The sequence below is a fragment of the Patiria miniata genome, unplaced genomic scaffold (genome assembly GCF_015706575.1).
Source record: "Patiria miniata isolate m_02_andy unplaced genomic scaffold, ASM1570657v1 HiC_scaffold_8, whole genome shotgun sequence".
NCBI classification, from domain to species: domain Eukaryota; kingdom Metazoa; phylum Echinodermata; class Asteroidea; order Valvatida; family Asterinidae; genus Patiria; species Patiria miniata.
In genome coordinates, this window is record NW_024037075.1 from 7,138,082 (window position 1) to 7,155,939 (window position 17,858).

General features: G+C 40.7%; 2 protein-coding genes across 2 annotated transcripts; one reads left to right on the forward strand and one right to left on the reverse strand.

Annotated features, from left to right (window-relative positions):
* Positions 1-5,278: 5,278 nt before the first annotated feature.
* On the reverse strand, positions 5,279-9,546 carry LOC119719182 (partner of bursicon-like). The gene is made up of 2 exons (XM_038188541.1): positions 8,668-9,546; positions 5,279-5,581 (listed from the first exon to the last, which is right to left on the reverse strand). Exons 1-2 carry the CDS (start codon positions 9,004-9,006, stop codon positions 5,429-5,431), a joined length of 492 nt encoding a protein of 163 aa, XP_038044469.1. The 5' UTR covers positions 9,007-9,546; the 3' UTR covers positions 5,279-5,428.
* Positions 9,547-13,383: 3,837 nt separating this feature from the next.
* LOC119719407 (partner of bursicon-like) lies at positions 13,384-17,116 on the forward strand. Its single transcript, XM_038188851.1, has 3 exons — positions 13,384-13,948; positions 14,761-15,035; positions 16,313-17,116. The coding sequence occupies exons 2-3, from the start codon at positions 14,802-14,804 to the stop codon at positions 16,463-16,465; spliced, it is 387 nt and encodes a 128-aa protein (XP_038044779.1). The 5' UTR covers positions 13,384-13,948; positions 14,761-14,801; the 3' UTR covers positions 16,466-17,116.
* The last annotated feature ends 742 nt before the right edge of the window (positions 17,117-17,858 follow it).

Here is a 17,858-nt window from a genome sequence, read left to right on the forward strand (position 1 = left end):
ACCACTACGCCAACCTGATTCCCCAAAAGCAAATCGCGAATATCGATCTTTTGGCAATATCGACAGCTGTTCGTCACGTCTCGATCATTCTCACTAGCCATGAATTGGGACAGTTGAGAGACTGGAGAAAGTCTACTGCGTAAGGTTAAGTCTGAAACCTTTCCCCTTTATTACAGATGAGAAAGACTATGATTCTCGGTGTAATTTGTCTCGCCTGTCATGAGTCAACGCCCTTTTTATTCACTTGACGATTATCAAAGACAACCGGAGAATGATCCAAAATTATTTTACGCAATGCAGCCATGCTGCGGTTTCTGGGCAACTCGTAATGCAAGCCAATGAATGAGTATAATAATATGAATGAAATAACTCGGTGTTCGAGAAAATACGCGCAATCCGCCTCCTCACATTGTTACCATATTCTACGGGAATGGTGCAAGTTGTCTTTAAGGTTAACTCAGTCCCTTCCTACAAAATGCACCCAAATCACCCGAAGCTAACGATTACATTGCTGGTTATCCAAAATCCATTTTCTCGAGCCTTTTTTGGAGAACCACAAATTGCAAATCTTTTTTTTTTCAAACGCACAATTCCTTCCGTGAAACCCAATCCTGGTTTTTAAAAAAGTCGTTTACCCCCCCCCCCCCCCAACAGCACAAATATTTGTTTTCAATTTTATTTTTCAAGCTGTCATGTTCTTCGGCAAATCATGCCTTATGCCTGAGAATTTCCCCTTCCCGCAATCCCGGACTCGCCTTAGTACCGACCTCAAGGGTCATTTCAATCTCAAAAAAGCGCATAAAGCGATTGTGTAAATGTCAGAGTTATGAGCGAAATTCAAAGCTAATTTCCTGTGCTCCTTAATGCAAATATGTTTTAGATTTAACCGCCCATTCTCTATAATTGGCGCAATAATTGTTTTAATAATAATTGAAGCATTTCGGCGCAAGCAACCACACACTGTGCAGTGTGCAGTTATGATGAAATTTTGCGAGCCACATGCACTAAGGTGCAGACATTTTAGTGTCCCGTTTAACGATTTCATTCTTGGAAATAGCGGTGTTGTGAACCGTCTTAAAAGCTCCGGTTTTTCATCCTTGAGACGTGTTATTGACGTTCTCACCGCATATCGACCTTCTCTCTCATACAACCGGATTGGACCGGGGAAATAACCGGCCTGACCACCCACAATCTAAATTTTAATTAGAGGGTCTGATGTTTTAAACCTTCGGAATTTTTCTCAAAGAAAAACATTAATAAAGGAACAATTATCCCCCATATTGAAACGATGTTGAGTATCCTGCGTATTAATTCCAATTCTAAATCGTTACCGTATTCACGAGATTGTACACAACTAAATGAGAAAGCTTGACCAAAGTCATTTTTTAATCATACTGTTTGTTCTCCTCATTTCTGCCAAAGACAAGGACTGAAATGCTGCTAGAAAGCGTTAGAATACACAATGTATCAATATTATATTCTCCACAAACTCAGTTCTTTTGAAATTTCTGAGAAAATAAGCGATGATTACTGAAATCACCTGAGCCCAAAACCGAGTTTTAGACGTGAAAAGGGACAATTTGTCACGCACAAATACACATGGGGTTTCGAATGTCATACGAACTCAATATAACCCTGCGATGATTTCGTCATTTCTAAACTTTTTCGAGATTGCCGATACGAAGTGCGCATTTTGAAATATAACAAAAAAGAAAATCACGAGAAATTTGATAATTTTACTGAGTAGACTCTTCATGCCAACATGTAGAGTCTACTCAGTGGGGCCATAGTATGAAAAGGCACAGCACCTTTGTTTCGGACTGTTTGGTTGTCCTTCACAGCAATAAAAAACTTCAAGAAGTCAATGATTTATATTCAACAACCACGTGATGGCATTTTTATTCCAACCCTCTCCGTGAGTATAGTAATTTGGCAATCGGTATGTTATTAGTGATGTAGGATAACGGCGTCATAAAAATGATCTCTCTGACCTGATGACAGAGGGCGCTAGAACCAAATAACAATACCACTGTCAGACAGTCTCACCATGATAAGGTGGTCGAAAAAGTTTCAAAAAGCACCACTTTTGCTTTACAAATTATTTTACATTTGATTTGCCATTGGAAATCGTAAGCATGTCACGTCATGAACACCCTTTACATTTTCTAAAGCAAAATACGATCAATTTTATAGAATTAGAATTTTTAATAAAGGAAAATACTGATGTCTAAATATATTACATTTACATCTTTTACATACCTATAGATGGAATAGTCCTGTGAATTGAACAAAACATTTTTGCCTGTCTTTAATTACCTATAAATTATAATCGATTATCACCTCGAAAAAAATATGACTTAACAAAGATGTGAGCAGTAATAATTCGTCATTGGAATGATTGTCATCTACATTCGTTAACACCCTAAAAATAGATCCTTTTAAAAGGTGTTACTGCAGTTTATACGTTCATGCGCGTTCCACAAACTGTTACCAAAAAATAGTAACTATGCTCACAACCAATCTGGACTTCACACCTGAGGCACGCAATAGTGTCCTTCGTTTGCACCTGTTTCCCACCTGCAATGGACCTTGAACACCTGTGGGTTCTAATATTTCAAAGGAAGCGCGACTATGCATAGCATAATCTGATATTCTACGCTGGCACGATAAGATAGAGGAATCTCTTGTCTCTTTTCTCTTTCCTGTTTTCGACATCCTCAATATCCCAAGACGTACGAAGCTGTGAAAGGCGGAATTTAGAATAAGTTGTAGCTTCATTATTTTTGTCATTATATTGACATGCCTTCCAAAGAAGACAATCTATACAAAAGAGAAATGTCAGAGATATAGTAATTGTTACATGGTGACTGAATTCAGCCAGTCAAGTTGAAATCATGCTTTTATTTGGAGAAATTCGTCCTCCTAAAATTTCTTTCAGACAATTTCGCCATTCTTGCCCCAGCCTAATTAACAGATCGCGCAAGATAGGTCAGTTTGGTGATAGATTAATAAACAATAATTATCAAAAACTTCACTTTACTTTACTTCAAAACACTGCTAACCGTTTTACTTATTTTTTTTTTTTACAATTTACACCGTTATATTTCACGTAGAATTAAAAATTATCCTGTACGGATAAGCCAACTAACTACATTCAACTTTTGAAAAATTACATTGTGTTGTAATTAGAATGACTCTCGGGAAATATCATGGACACGCTGGTAATAATTATGTACATGTGAGCATTTTAGAAATGTTTCTTAGGGAAAAATCGATATGCTCAGCCCTTGCCCCTCAATTAGTTTCCACGCGATGACTAAAGTCTTAGTTAAGGCAAAATTTACCGATCCTTTGCAAGAATGCAAAAATTACCAAACGGGCAGAGGTCCCCACCTTTGTCCATACCCTAACTACATCCGTTTCACACTGTTTAGCCAACACTCCTTGAAGCAACTCATCCGCCATCTTGTTTCCCAAAAAGTCATGCTGGGACGTACATGTAGGCCTATAGGGCCCACATCGTTCTTAAGGTGAGATATTTTAAACTTTAAACAATAATTCGTCTATTAATCTGTTGTAGTCCATGGAATATGATTATTTTAATCTGCAAAGCAAGTCACCAAAAAAACACAATGGTTATTTTCGCCGAAAAAGGTTGTTAAAAAAAGGTTGACTGCAGGCGCAAAATTGGTGACCAAAGATGGCGTACGGGCCCCAGGCGCGGTTCTACGGGGGGCTGGGGGGGGGGGGCTGTAGCCCCCCCCCCCCATTTTTTTTTGTCTAGGCCCCCCCCCCCAAATAAATTCCGTAAAAAAAAAAATTGCATTAGCCAAAAGAAGGATTGTGATGTACATGCGAACGGTCTCCCCCTAAAGAAATAGTCGTGACAAGGGTGCATTAGTTAATATAGTGTGAACGATGTTAGGATTTTATTGGCGCTCCCCATTGAAAATATGGCATGAGCCCCCCCCCCATTTTTTTTGTCTAGCCCCCCCCCCCAAATAAATTCCGTAAAAAAAAAAATTGCATTAGCCAAAAGAAGGATTGTGATGTACATGCGAACGGTCTCCCCCTAAAGAAATAGTCGTGACAAGGGTGCATTAGTTAATATAGTGTGAACGATGTTAGGATTTTATTGGCGCTCCCCATTGAAAATATGGCATGAGCCCCCCCCCCCCCCCCCCCCCCCCCCTACCTATTGATTTTCGGAGGCCTAAGTGTCTGGAAAAAATAACCGGTCTACATTTCAGCACGCCTCCCTGAAAAAAATTCTGGATCCACCGTGCTAGCCCCCCCCCCCCCCAAAAAAAAAATATTGGTTCTAGAACCGCGCCTGCGTACGGCTACTTCGATGATATGAGTGAGTCTTGTCAGCCAGCCAGTCCATTCAGGAAAGAATGATATCAGTGGATCAAGAGCGGATTAACTTACTTTTCTACGCGGGCAAGCAACATTTATAGCATAAACGCTCCAAGCGCACTGTGTAAATCATTAATACCAACATCCAATACTTAAATATGGGGTATCGTGCCAATTGGCGCATCTACAATGGGTGACAAAAAGTGCCAAGTTGAAGAATTCCACAGGCCCTTATGAGATATTGACCAAAAGTTCAGCTAAGCCTTCTTCGTGTAGTTTGCAGATTTGCCATGTACAAGGGCTCTTACTATCGCAACTGCCTATTAAACGTTATCGCCACAACATGTGAGCAAGGACTTTTTGAAGCTTTTACTTTGCTGTAAAAGGAGTTTTCGCGACGTAGTTTTGTCGAAATTGTTGTTGTTAGGAGAAAAATTTAGTGGCATACCTACCGTTTTGACTATCATTCTTACCATATCTGACTTTTCATCGACCGGGACCTTCGAATGATTTCTATTTTCAGATTCTGTGTGCCTTGTAAATGCTTTGCATACTGTTATCTGATTAACATCTTTTATTTACATCGTATAGTCTGATTAACATCTTACTATTTACATCGTAGTACTTGTTCCTTATACATATTTCACAGGGCCCATGCAATGTAATTATTTTAATGCAGTCCTTGAAATTGCACCTTTGTGTCCCATTTAACCTTATTTTCAAGGGTATTTTGGTGCCTTCTGTTTTTTTTTTGCTAATGCAAATTTCCATATTCAAGAGCACAACTGTGATATCATTCCGAGCAGAAACCTCAATGTTACAGCTATTTTAGCACAAAATGTTGCTCGAGTTTTGGAAATGTTGCTGTCGTAAATTTTCTTTTCTTTGGTGATTCGTTGTTGTGTCAGTACATGGCAGTAAGCCAGTGAACAAATGTTGGGTTCACTATTTGAACAGAAAACCCCTACACTGAACAGCGCCTTCCTGAAATGACATCAAACAGTTTTCATACATTAAAGAGGAGTAGAAAGTAGAACACTGGACTCCAAACAACAGGTGTGTGCGGTCCTCACGGGCTGCAGGGTTGACAAGCGCACCTCGACGGCTCCTGAACCACCACCTCGCGCACGTAGTCCGATAAACAAGCGCCCTCATCGGTGACGCAGTGTGCAAGTTGGATTTTCGTTGACTGCATCTGGGTTTCTTGGCAGCAGGTGCATTTCTGTGAATTACATAAATGGAAAGGGAGAATCACCTCAGTGAGGAGATGATATTTCACAGTCATTTGCTTTCATACATATATTTGAAAGATTTGACGATTTTTTTCAACCACAGCCACGTGAATCTTAGTGAGTGGCACCGCTAAAGTTGGTTTTGTGTCATAATGCGAAGCAATGGTTGTACTGTAAACATTGCTTGTGTTCTTGAGCAAGACACTTTACACAGGACTGCCTGACTGAAGGCGATCATATGTACACCAGGCACCAGTGACCCTGTGTGAAAACATATCGTGCCAATCTCGGGAAGATCGTGCTGATCTCATGACCTCATGAACAGGCTGGGGTAACAATAATGAAGCGCTTTTAATTTTATTTTATACGCACCACATTATGTGCAAACAAACGATAACTTGGGAGAGAACCAATTGAGTGGCTGATTCGATGCAGAGCCAGTACAGAAAAAAGCCCAAAACGCGTAGCACAAGAATAAGTCGACAACGCAACAACTCCACAAATCAAGAGATCATTTATTAGTGATACTGACAAAACTGGGGCGCAACTAAACCCTGGGCCTGAAAATTGACCGAGGAGAACCACTCGATTCTGACATCTGAAATCCCCTGGATTACGTCCTCAACCCGAACGATTGGAGCCATTACAGCCAAAACGTGATATATACGGCCACAACGTGCCATTCCTTCTCCCAGATCAACGTGATGTGACTTAAACGCACTATAGCGATTTAGAGAGGATTGTTTTTTTAATTTGACGTTAGAAAGAACAGGTGACATTGGTTGATTCTTTCTCTATGTCAACTTTATCAGGCAATAAATGAGGTCTGATCATATTGCGGCAAATTGTAATGGAACCATCGACTTCAGTTGTGTTATCTACAAGAAGTGCATGAGTTTGCAGCATTCTAAATCTCCGCGGGTACCCTGGCCCTATGCCAAGCATTTTTGACGGAAGCTTTTTGTTTCGGTGAAACATTGAACCTGAAACCCTCTAAACAATGTGATTCTTTAGAGTGTATGGCTAACTGGCAAATTTTCAGAAACCGTAAGTTTATCTATAAGGAAAACGGAAAATGTGGCATCTAATTTCGTGTTCATAAAAAGGTCATTTATATCGTATGCCAAAAGTGGAAATGTTCTAATTGAATTCAGAAAAAAAAACCTGAATAGCAAGTTTAAAGACAGGCGTCAATCAGACGTAATTAAAGTAACCCCCGAGTATAGGGTATCTTATTCAACAGTTAGTACTGATATAACTCGGACACATCAGTCTATATACCCTTTCCGAGGCCCAAAAGCTGAAACGGTTTTCCCGGTACAATTCAAAATGTAATTCTACACTGATCAATTAACATTTTGGCAAAATGATGCAGCGATTAAATTACTCCAGTATATCTGTCAAACGATGACTATACTTCCCTTTTCGCATTGTAGCGACGGGCCAGAGAACTCTGCTATTCGGTAGAGGAATTCATATGAAATGTCACTGCGGATATTTACGACTGGCGCACCATCCGCACCAAACCTTGTCAATGACTGACCTTTCGGTGTGCGAGGAAACGAATCATTATCAAACAAAGTGTTTACCTCGGGTGCGAAAACAGTTTTCGAATGGTCTATTTTAGAAAAGGTCGACGCTTTGTGTAAGGACGTCCCTTTTCGAGACACCGATGCTAAATTTGACATTACGCGTGTTTAGCCGGATGAGGTTATCAGCGGTCGCGCCAATTCAGTTTGCCTTGTCTCATAGAAAGCTGTTTCAATCGATTTGAAAATAACTATCAACGGCAAAGAAATTGTGTTCACAACTGCTTAAAATGAAGGACAAATGAATATTATCATATTTCCCCGTGAACATAAACAACACATGAAGCTTACTATACCAATTGGAAGACCAATGGTGGCGCTATACATGCAAGCCGTAGACCCTTTTTCTGTGAATGTAAATTATTTTGTAGTTTCCTCAAAGACCATTTCTAAACTAGCTTTATAAAAAAAAGTCAAATTACAAAATATGAATTCACATTCAATTATGGTTTTATTTGTTTGTTTGTTTGATTGATTGTAATGAGAAAGCATTTCTACAAAAGTTACTGGCAATCGGTTGTTTTATCAAATCAATAATTCAAACTAAAGGTATCCATGTTTCATGTCTTAATGTTGGCTGCTGTAATAACTGATATTTGACGTTTTCAAATTGATTAAGCCTTCAAATATAGGCTAAATAAAAATCGTATTAATTCCTCCTTGTCGAGATAATGAAGTTAAGAGAAATAACAACAGTTTTATATTTGCTATTAATTATCTTATCTTACTCAATTATTCGACAAATTAGAGACGTTTTTGCGATCTACCATTTATTTTCGGCACGTGATTCCAATAAAGCACTTGCCATCGGCAATACTAAAATGGCAATCATGCAGTTGGTGTCAGCTGTGGGATAGGTCAACGTGAGACTTTCAATGGACGGAGACATGTAATATCACTGCCAATATCGATTTTCGACATCCCGTTGTAGGGTACTCTCTTAGAGAACAATGGTAGTAGGTCCACGATTGGCAAATTGTCCTCGATGGACAATCGGGAGAGCAGTAGTCAAAAAGGCTACACTATCAATTTTTCGTTCATGTTTCTCCAGATTGTTCTATTTTTATTTACAATCGCAAACATTATCAGGTAACGGTATAGAAAAACGCGTGTTCTTCGGACTATAAAGGAGTCTCCGATTGCCACTATTAAGCGATGTAACAGAACTAACAGAGGTAGCTTGTCGCAGGCAGTCACTGCCCAGAACTCGTGTAGTGCCTCTTTAAGTGACATTATGTTATGATAATAACTTATTTTTAACTGACGCACGCAAAATACACTAATATGGTGATATGGTGCTTACACATGACGTGTGTAATTTGAAATACCAACCATAGACCCATACCAGAGACTCCAATAATGCCTCGTAACGAAACCGCTTTCATTAAAAAAAAAAGTGCGATGTATTCCTGAATTGTCATTTGGGGTTCATTTATTATTCATAGCTAACAAAAGACGAGGGGGGGGGGTTACCATCATTTTCTTACCTTTACGAAACCAGCTGTCGTTACTACGCTAGGCGCTACGGACGAGAGGCACTGTCCCTCGCAACTGGTCAGCGTGACATTACCGCGGCAATGAAGGCGATTGACGCCAGTGTCCCCCTCTTGAAAACTCTGCTCCACCTCAATCCGGATAGTCTGTAGTCCGCAGAACTGAGGCAGAGCGGCGGTAGCCATCAAACCCCTGCCTGAGGGCTCGGGGTTGTGGTGTAGCATTGTCAGTAGGAAAAACAGAAACACCAACGGTCCACCATTTGCGAAGGGCAGACTTAGTCCCGTGTTGTGATGTAGAGGTCCTCGGTTATCCCGATTGCATTGCTGCATTTTTGACTCCAACTTCTACTGTGACCGACCAAGGGTCTTCCAGCGGTGAAAATACTCCCGATCAATAATTATCCTTCCGAATGTATCAAAACCTGGCCACCGATTACGCTTCTTATAACCCCTCACGACCAATTCCGTTTACAATTGCTGGCAAATTGATCATCCATGATGACAATGTGCATCTCTCTTTTTTTTTTAGTTTGTCTGGCGCCGGTCGTTGACGAGAAACGCCTTAAATCACAAACCACGGATGCGGTTTAAAATAACAAATTGCATTCTCTTATACGTGCGGGTGATGTCTATATTACATTGATCGGGGGAATAGACCTCGGACGACGAGACGAAAAACACACAATGAAGAGGAGACAAAAAATGAAGACGGGGTGGTGTGGCATCGAGAGCGTGGGATGCGGAGGCGAGTGGGCCGTCGAATGACTCCCTGACCTTGTAGGGAGCGAACACCAATTGCCGTGTTCGTTGGATTGATAAAATGTAATTGAACAATAGATACTGCTTGTAATATAGAGAAAACACCTGCCAGTCTTGTGTTGTAATGGCTTCTGATCGTCTACTGGGTGATTCTCTATACTCTAAGCTGCGAAAGTTGACTCAAAATCTCCGTAGGATTATCCCGTGTAACTGTTTTTAAATTTGCAAGAGGATTTTCGACAGGCGTGGGAGGAACCGGTCGGCATCCCTCAATAATTTTATAAAATATTGTGATCACAGGTTTAAAAGAAGACAATTTCGTATATTGTTTATTTTCCATCCCCATTTGTCATCACTTCTTACAAGATACTATGTCCATCCTTGCCCTTTCACTTTTAACTGGGGCGTATCTTACGAGAGAAAGGAATGCTCTATAGAATTAATCTATAGAATTAAGACTATATTGAACACCGTGCTGCTCCAGAGCAGCATGCACGTCTCTCTTGTGGGATGCACCACTTACATTGTCAACCGTGGAAGGCTTTTTCTAAGATGCGAAAATACCTCTTTCGGGTTAAGGATAATGTCGCTATTTTTTTGTACAAAAGTCATTGATAGGTGCTGCCCATTGGGACGGGAGAAACTCCTTCCCTACGGAATCATCGGCAACTTTAATTCTCCCTTTAAAGTGTGTAGGTCATGGAATTGTAAGGGCTGACGTCGTATAAACTCTATGTAGGCCTGTTTTCTCTGTGAAACCCGTCCCCGTAGCGTTTATAGAAATGGATTAAAACCACTCACGAAGTTAGTGTTATTTTGCTTTTAACGAAACCACATATGCGGGGAACAGGCTGGTCGGCTGTGTGCAAACTCCTGCACGTCAACACCAGTTTGACGACCAGTCACAGTGTACACTCAATCATCTAGCGCGGAAGACGAAGGCTATTTACTTAATATACAAAATTGTCTCCGGAGGGTGCACTGCAATCAGTTTATACTAACGCTCTCGGTGCTCGAGTTGAAACTAATTATGCAGGGCACGAAAGCATCTTGAATTTAGAGTCCTCTTTGTGTACCTGACTGACTCACTGAACTACTGACTGTCACTTGTAGCCGGGCAGTGCTATCGTATGGGATTACCCCGTAACACAAATGAATGGTCTAAATCCGGCCCATTTTGTAAACTGGTGCAAAAAGACTGCAGTGAATAGTTATTCTAGGTGGATCGAACATAAGTTTGTGGGCTTTGGGACCAGCTTGATCAGGCTTGCCTTGTCTTGTTTTGCCTTTGCCCAGTATCTCTTAAAAGTATTTCATGTATTACTTTTTTTGGTCGCCAATTTGCGTTATTGCTTAATATTTGACTTGTAACGCTTCTCTTTATCAAACCACCTTGTTTGAACTGGCCACTAAAGTGGCCAGCCAAGATAAGTAAAAGAAAACACTGATTAAAGATCGTCTTTCACGCCGTAGGCCCTATAAAATCTGCAATACTGCATACTCGCCATGTCTCGCTTTTCAGTATACAGGCTACGTTTTTCCTGTGCGAGTTTGCAAATAGGCGAATACTCTTTGCTCAAAGCAGTTTCATATGAATAAACATCATAGTGTATTTACACACGAAGATGACCTATACTAACCCCCCCCCCCCCCCCACTCAAAAGACAATAAAATTACAATCTGCACGCACTTGCTCAATCAATACAACAGCCTTATTTTTCCGGTCAGACCGTGCCTGCGAAAAAAAATTCAATTTTGGAAGAGGGATTGATATGTGAGGGGGCGTAACCTAATTTCATCATCGGGTGGTACTATCGGAAGTGTAATAACACGCTACCCTGAAGAACGATCCAGCGAAAAGGCTTTATAGAGATCCGCATGCCATCCGAAGTTTGAAATACAGCGGTACGGAGGTGGCAGGAAAAATAGCGACGAAGCTCTGACGTCGACAGGTCTTTACCGAGATGAGAAGTGTCAATAGCGACGTGCTGGGTGCACGCACAAATTGTGAAATGTTTTGCAGATGCCACGTGGCCATCTCTATGACAGAGGTGGTTGTAAGACTAAAATGTATTGTAGTCGAGTATGAGTAAGAGTATACGAATATACCTTGCCATGAGAACGACTACGAGTACAGGGCAATATTATTTCCTTGAGTATTGTGAGCATGAGTACGAGAACCTTCCATGATAGTGCGCATATTTCTATGGGTACACAAAAGTCATATTCTCAATAGCTTTTGTTGTCTAACTCTATAGGCATTATATAGACCAATGCAGAATCCTCCAAGACAGTAGAAAACGGGTTCTTTTCCTGCAAGTACTCCTTAAAGACATCTAGAAATCCAGCGGGAGAACATTCCTTGAGAACGCGTATGAGTACTTTGCCAAGATACGAGTACCGGTATGAGAACAGGGCCCAATTTCACGGCGCTGCTAAGCACAAAAATTTACTTAGCACAAACAAGTATGGCTTATAAAAGCAGGTTACCAGCCAAAACTCCAGGTGATTTTCATGCTAAGGCATACAACAGCTCAATACTAATCACAAGCAATATACATCACGTGCAGTTTTGGCTGGTAACCTGCTTTTATAAGGCCAACCAAAAAAGTATCCGGTTTCTGGTATGCGCGCGCGTCGCCGTAGCCATGCGCGTCGGCAAAATGAAAAAGTTTTTTTTTTTCAATGTAAGATGATGTCTCAAAACCGCCAAACTCACTGGTTTGACTGGAATCCTGCTGCTGCACAATTTTAACGTGTTTTTAGATTGGGTTATGGTCGAGAGTAAGCTTTATGTGGCCTCTCTGGACTCCCATATATTTGCACTAAGTTTAGTCGGGCACCATTTGCAGTCATCAGCCGACATTTGAAGCAAAAAAATAAGTTAAGAAAAACAAAAAAAGCCGCGTCGCCGCACCACTTTTTGGGCAAGCTCCATACCAGAAACCGGAGACTGTTTTTTTTTTGCCTAAGCCATCCTTTTTTTTATGTGCTAAGCAAAGTTTGTGCTGAGAAGCGCCGTGAAATTGGCCCCAGGTCATTGTTTTCTTGCGGGTAGTACACTAATAGGGACCATTATAGAAAAGTATGATACGCGTATTAGGGATACGTACGTACGCGGCTCGGGAAAAAAGTTGCTTGTTGCTTGTTTAATTTGTTTATTTAAATCACCATTTTGCGCGGTCATTTTATCTGGCAAACCATGGGCAATATGCATTTCAAATAATGTGAAGATGTGGATTTGGTGAAATTAGCACACAAAATGGTGATGTTTACCGGGTAGTTTTTCGATGCCATGCCCGCACCATTTCTAATGGACCTTTATACTCTCATACGCACGAGTAGTACAACAGTCTGGTGTAACTCGACGCTCCGATCACTTTGTTACGATATTAAATATATAAGGAAAGTGGTGATGACCATCGAGTGAAAGTAGCTCTACATGTATACTGAAAAGTGGCTTTGTGCTGCAAAACTGCCTTGCATGAAATTGCTGACTGCCTCCCAGGACGCAACATTATAGTTCACTCGAAATATTTCACTGCGAGCACTTTGATTTTAAGACACACAACTCTAATTAACTTGGGATAAGATGTCCACTTGTTGGTGAGCATTGATATATTACCTGGCAGGAAAAGAGATTTTTATTACGCCCCCGTTGGAAAAGGCGGGAAAAAAACAAAAAATTCTACAATGTTATGTTTCGGAATCGAGACGACCACGACATGGCTAAATAAAAGATAGTCATCGTTGGACTATATCCTAGGTGCTCACCTTCATTCTCTGGGGATAACCTTATATCCTTCTTTCATTCATATCCTAGCTAGCTTTGAAATCACGGCGCACCCACACTTCTATGCTTTGCTTTTCTTTCAGTGGCCAGCGGGCTGACTTCGTTGCTAAGCAATTGTGGTGCAAGCCTTCATTCGAAGTTTCCAACTTCCTTCACCAAGTGAGATCTTTGCATAATAGATACGCATCCTCTTTTTACTTCGCATTCAGCGTAACCGTCATTCCGGAAACAGATATCATGACACAGGTAGGCCTGCTCGGCATCTAGCTTTCGGAGAGAGAATTTTCATAAGAGTTGTGGATGAAGATGACACGTTAAACCCTTGGGCATGGTATACGGAAACCCCGGTTAGACCCCCAATTCTCAAAGATTTACCAACTGGTTCAAACCAGAATATCCGGAGTGTAGGAACTATAGTTCCAACAAACAGGTTGAGTGACCTCTCTGCTATCAGTTCTGCCGTAAAAGGGACTCCGATAAACGCATTTTTGGCGTATCTCCGCAGGTTTCGTCTTCCGTTTTAACGGCAGTCACTACGCACTAAAAAAATTCCTGACTTATCTTGCACAGCTCGATAAGGTGTGAGATGCGGACGCACATATTGCAGTTGAACAAAAACACGAACAATCTGAAAAGGGCAACAGACGAGTAGAGCAATTTCGTCGGAGTATCTGTAAAGACTTCTCGGTTTCAACCAAACAACTTCAACGTTTATCAACCGTAAGTACAAAATTGAATCTTCATCTCCACAACGAATGAAATTATTCTCATATACCTTTGTCTAGGGCACCTTAGCCCCCCCCCCCCCCGGTCAGGATGTCACATAAAAAAAACATATTACAATTTGAGGATTCAGGATGGTTAGGGTTAAGGCCAAAAAAAAAAGACTCCGGTTTCTGGTATGGAGCTTGCCCAAAAAGTGGTGCGGCAACGCGGCTTTTTTTTTTTAACCTGATTTTTTTTTGCTTCAAATGTCGGCTGACGACTGCAAATGGTGCCCGACTAAACTTAGTGCAAATATATGGGAGTCCAGAGAGGCCACATAAAGTTTATTCTCGACCATAACCCAATCTAAAAACACATTAAAATTGTGCAGCAGCAGGATTCCAGTCAAACCAGTGAGTTTGGCGGTTTTGAGACATCATCTTTCACTGAAAAAAAAAACTTTTTCATTTTGCCGACGCGCATGGCTACGGCGACGCGCTCACAAACCAGAAACCGGAGACTTGTTTGGCCTAAGCCAAAGTTTCATACGGTGCGACACACTTTTTGTTTGGTCTGTGACAACTTTAACTTTACGTCCTTAAAGTTCGTGAAGTTAAACATTCATATATTTGCAAGAGCTTGTGTTTTGGGTTAATGTCTTTTGATAAAATACGGTATTGCTCTGGCCGTTCAAATTTCTTCTTAAGGGCCATTTTTTTAGGGATGCTTTGAACTAAAAGTGTGATCTTTAAGAGTTGATGCAACCTTCTTTGGCAGCATTAGTTTACCCTCCAAAATATTTTATGTATGTCTGCAACACACTCTAGACTCCGTCATCGCAACAGCATTAATTGAGCTCATTCCGGACATGGACTGCGCCAGATCCCTCCTATGTCTGCTCCTGCTGCACTGCCTGATGACCACCATCCATTCTGCTGGCACCTGCAGAATGTCATTCCAAAGAATCGAGGTACAGAAGGACGTAGTGCTGGCCAGCGGCAAGGCAGCCGTCTGCTTCGGCACGCCAACGGCCTCCTCGTGCATCGGAGGGTGTCCGTCCTTTACTGCATCCTCCATCCATGAGCCAACAGGATTTACCAAGGTATTAAGGGGAGTTCTTCAAAGTAAGAATCGGGTTGAGGGAAACTATATACAAACGTAATTGTTGTGGCCTCGCAGGTAACCGTATTAAAGGTAGGCCTACCTGTTGGCAGCCGCATCAACAGCCGCAAGCTCCTCAAGGTTGGAAACAAATCCTCGCATGTCAATCACAAGTACGAGTCAACCACAAGTCGAACACAAGATACGCAGTTTCAAGTTCAGTAACGAGTGATTCATAAGTCGTTTCAAGAAAATCACAATTCAATTACACAGGTCATCCAGTCTCAAGGAATGGGACAAGCTATTCAGGTAAACTGTGATGCGTCCCTTTGTCATCTGTTTATTCCATGAAACAAGTGACAAGACGTAAGTCATCACTATGTCATTTCATCGTAAATCTATCCAAAGTCATAAGCCAATCACAATTTTTTATTTTGTTCATTCAATGTAAAGTGACAAGTCAATAACAAGTCATCACAAAGATCAAATGTCACCGCAAATCAATCAAAGGTAAAGCACAATCGCCCTATCTCAAGCCATTAGACAATTCAATAAAACATCAATTACGAGTAATCAGAAGATAATTACAGGTCATCACAAAACAATCACAAGCACTCCAGACTCAAGAATGACAATGACAAGGCAAGTCATTTTGTCCACTCCCTGTTTGCAATTGGACTTTTGATCGACATTTACGATGGACTCGATTGCAACTTGGTCGGTCTTGCTTGTCAAGCTGGCGTATACGGTATTGATGACAAACTTAAAAAAGAACCATCATGGACTAATGACGGCTTGCTTCAACATACTTATTAGACCACAGGTCAGATTTATCCAGCCATGATCTTTAAAACGTTTATTTGGAGATGTTTTGGTCTGTTGGAAGAAGGGCACAGAAACACAAACAGCTATAGGTGTGGAAGGGGTTTCGTCAGCCGGTGAAAAGATCTCATTTGCACACCAGTTTTCATCGGTTGCGATGAGTTTACCATTCAACACTCCAGACTCAAGAACCATTGAGTTTCAAGAAAATGGGTTTGGGAGCTATATTAGCCAATGTAAAAAAAAATCCGGGATATCTCGGCCCGTCTATAAGAAAAACGAGGTTGTGCACGTGTACGTAAACAAACTCATCAGATGTGAGCAGTCTGCGTGGGTTGTACATGTAGATTCCAATCAGAAATCGAAACGCAGATATTGATGATGGGTATTTCTTGTGCGGGAAAACACCTGGCTTAATTTGTTCCTTTTTATTCCCCCTCCTCATTTCGTATGCAGAAATGCACCTGTTGTCGCGAGACACAGATGATGTCACAGTCGGTCGTCCTTTCACCGTGCTTCGATCCCGAGGACGGCGAGTTGATTGAAGAAGATTTCATGGACGAATTTCAACAGCCGTCGGGTTGCGAGTGTGGACCGTGCACCCTGTGAACCGGTAACGACTGATTGATGCACACACTGATAACGTGGGATGGACGTGAAATATGGTGGTCCTTAGAGGACAACGCATTTATTTTTTCTTTATTGCATTGCGAAAACATATTATGTATTTTTTTTCAAGTAATCAAGAATTTCTTTATTTAGTAATGGGCAACAACTCAGGGCATCGAATTTAATTTTTTTAATCGTGACTTTGCAAATAATTAAAGACATTTGGCATTATAAATTCAATTTTCAAGTTCAGTTGCTAAAATTCAACCAACAAAATGTGATGCCCAGATGATGTTATTAATATTGTATGCCTTCTTCATAAGTAGGCCTACTGTAATACTTTCTTACAGTGTACGTTCCACTTAAACATTTTCAAAAGACTTTCCTTATTTTCTTTAGAGAGTTATAGGTACAAATTTCAAATGCCATCTCGTCCATTATTGGGCATTTCAAACATGTACTAATACGTTTGCATCTACATCTACTTCGCTTTAAGTTGCTGTCCATGGACCTTACTCACGAGGAAGCCAAGGAAGAAATGTATTTTATAAACTGTCAACTGTTGAATGGGATGGTGCCAGACTATTTATGCATTCTAGCCTCACTTTTAATTTTGTTTTTAAATGTGGCTTAAAACATTTGGGTACGTTTACATACATTTTAAATTAATAGAGCAGACTGGTATTAATTTGTAATGAACGATAAGTCATTGCTTTCATTTCTCTTCGCAGGTTCCAAAAATAAAGATGTTACCTCGCTTTCAATTTAACATGGCCAACTCGTGAATAAAGCCCAATGTTAAAAGCAGTGAAACAAAAAAATGTGGCTTTTGTTTCTATTTATTATTCAACACACTTGTACAACATATCAACTCAGTTAATTCAATAACCTATAGATGTTTTCAGGGTACGGCAGGTACCAGTTCTATGGACGACTTCATTCTAATGCCTTGTCAATAGCACCTTTGAAGGTATTATCACGGACAGGTGATATCTTTATCCCCATGGTAACTCAATCCATGCCTATCTCAAGCACATCAAAGATCAGGCGGCATTTTCATACAGGTCAACATTAGTTACCTGCAACACAACTTGGTGGGAAATAACGGCAATGTCACCGTATATAGTTCTTCATAACATAAATACTTAAAGGGAAAATACAACATTTGCAAACATCAAAAAATAAAACTACCAAGTTGTTACGAAATACCTTACTAGGATGTTGGTAAATGACATGCTAAAGCATCCTGTAAAATTATGGCACCTGGTGTGAAGCCCTTTTCAAGAAAATGGTATAATTGTATACATTTCCAACGCTGGCCGGCCGACCACCGTTGGAAAAACCTAACTATTTTTCAATTACTGCTCCAAATTTACCATTTTTTTTAGTCTAA

Coding starts and splice junctions, on each gene's coding strand:
- LOC119719407 (XM_038188851.1), top strand. CDS start 14,802: ATGGACTGCGCCAGATCCCTCCTATGTCTGCTCCTGCTGCACTGCCTG. Junction 15,036..16,312: donor AGCCAACAGGATTTACCAAG/GTATTAAGGGGA, acceptor TTTCGTATGCAG/AAATGCACCTGTTGTCGCGA.
- LOC119719182 (XM_038188541.1), bottom strand. CDS start 9,006: ATGCAGCAATGCAATCGGGATAACCGAGGACCTCTACATCACAACACG. Junction 5,582..8,667: donor CGACAGCTGGTTTCGTAAAG/GTAAGAAAATGA, acceptor TGTAATTCACAG/AAATGCACCTGCTGCCAAGA.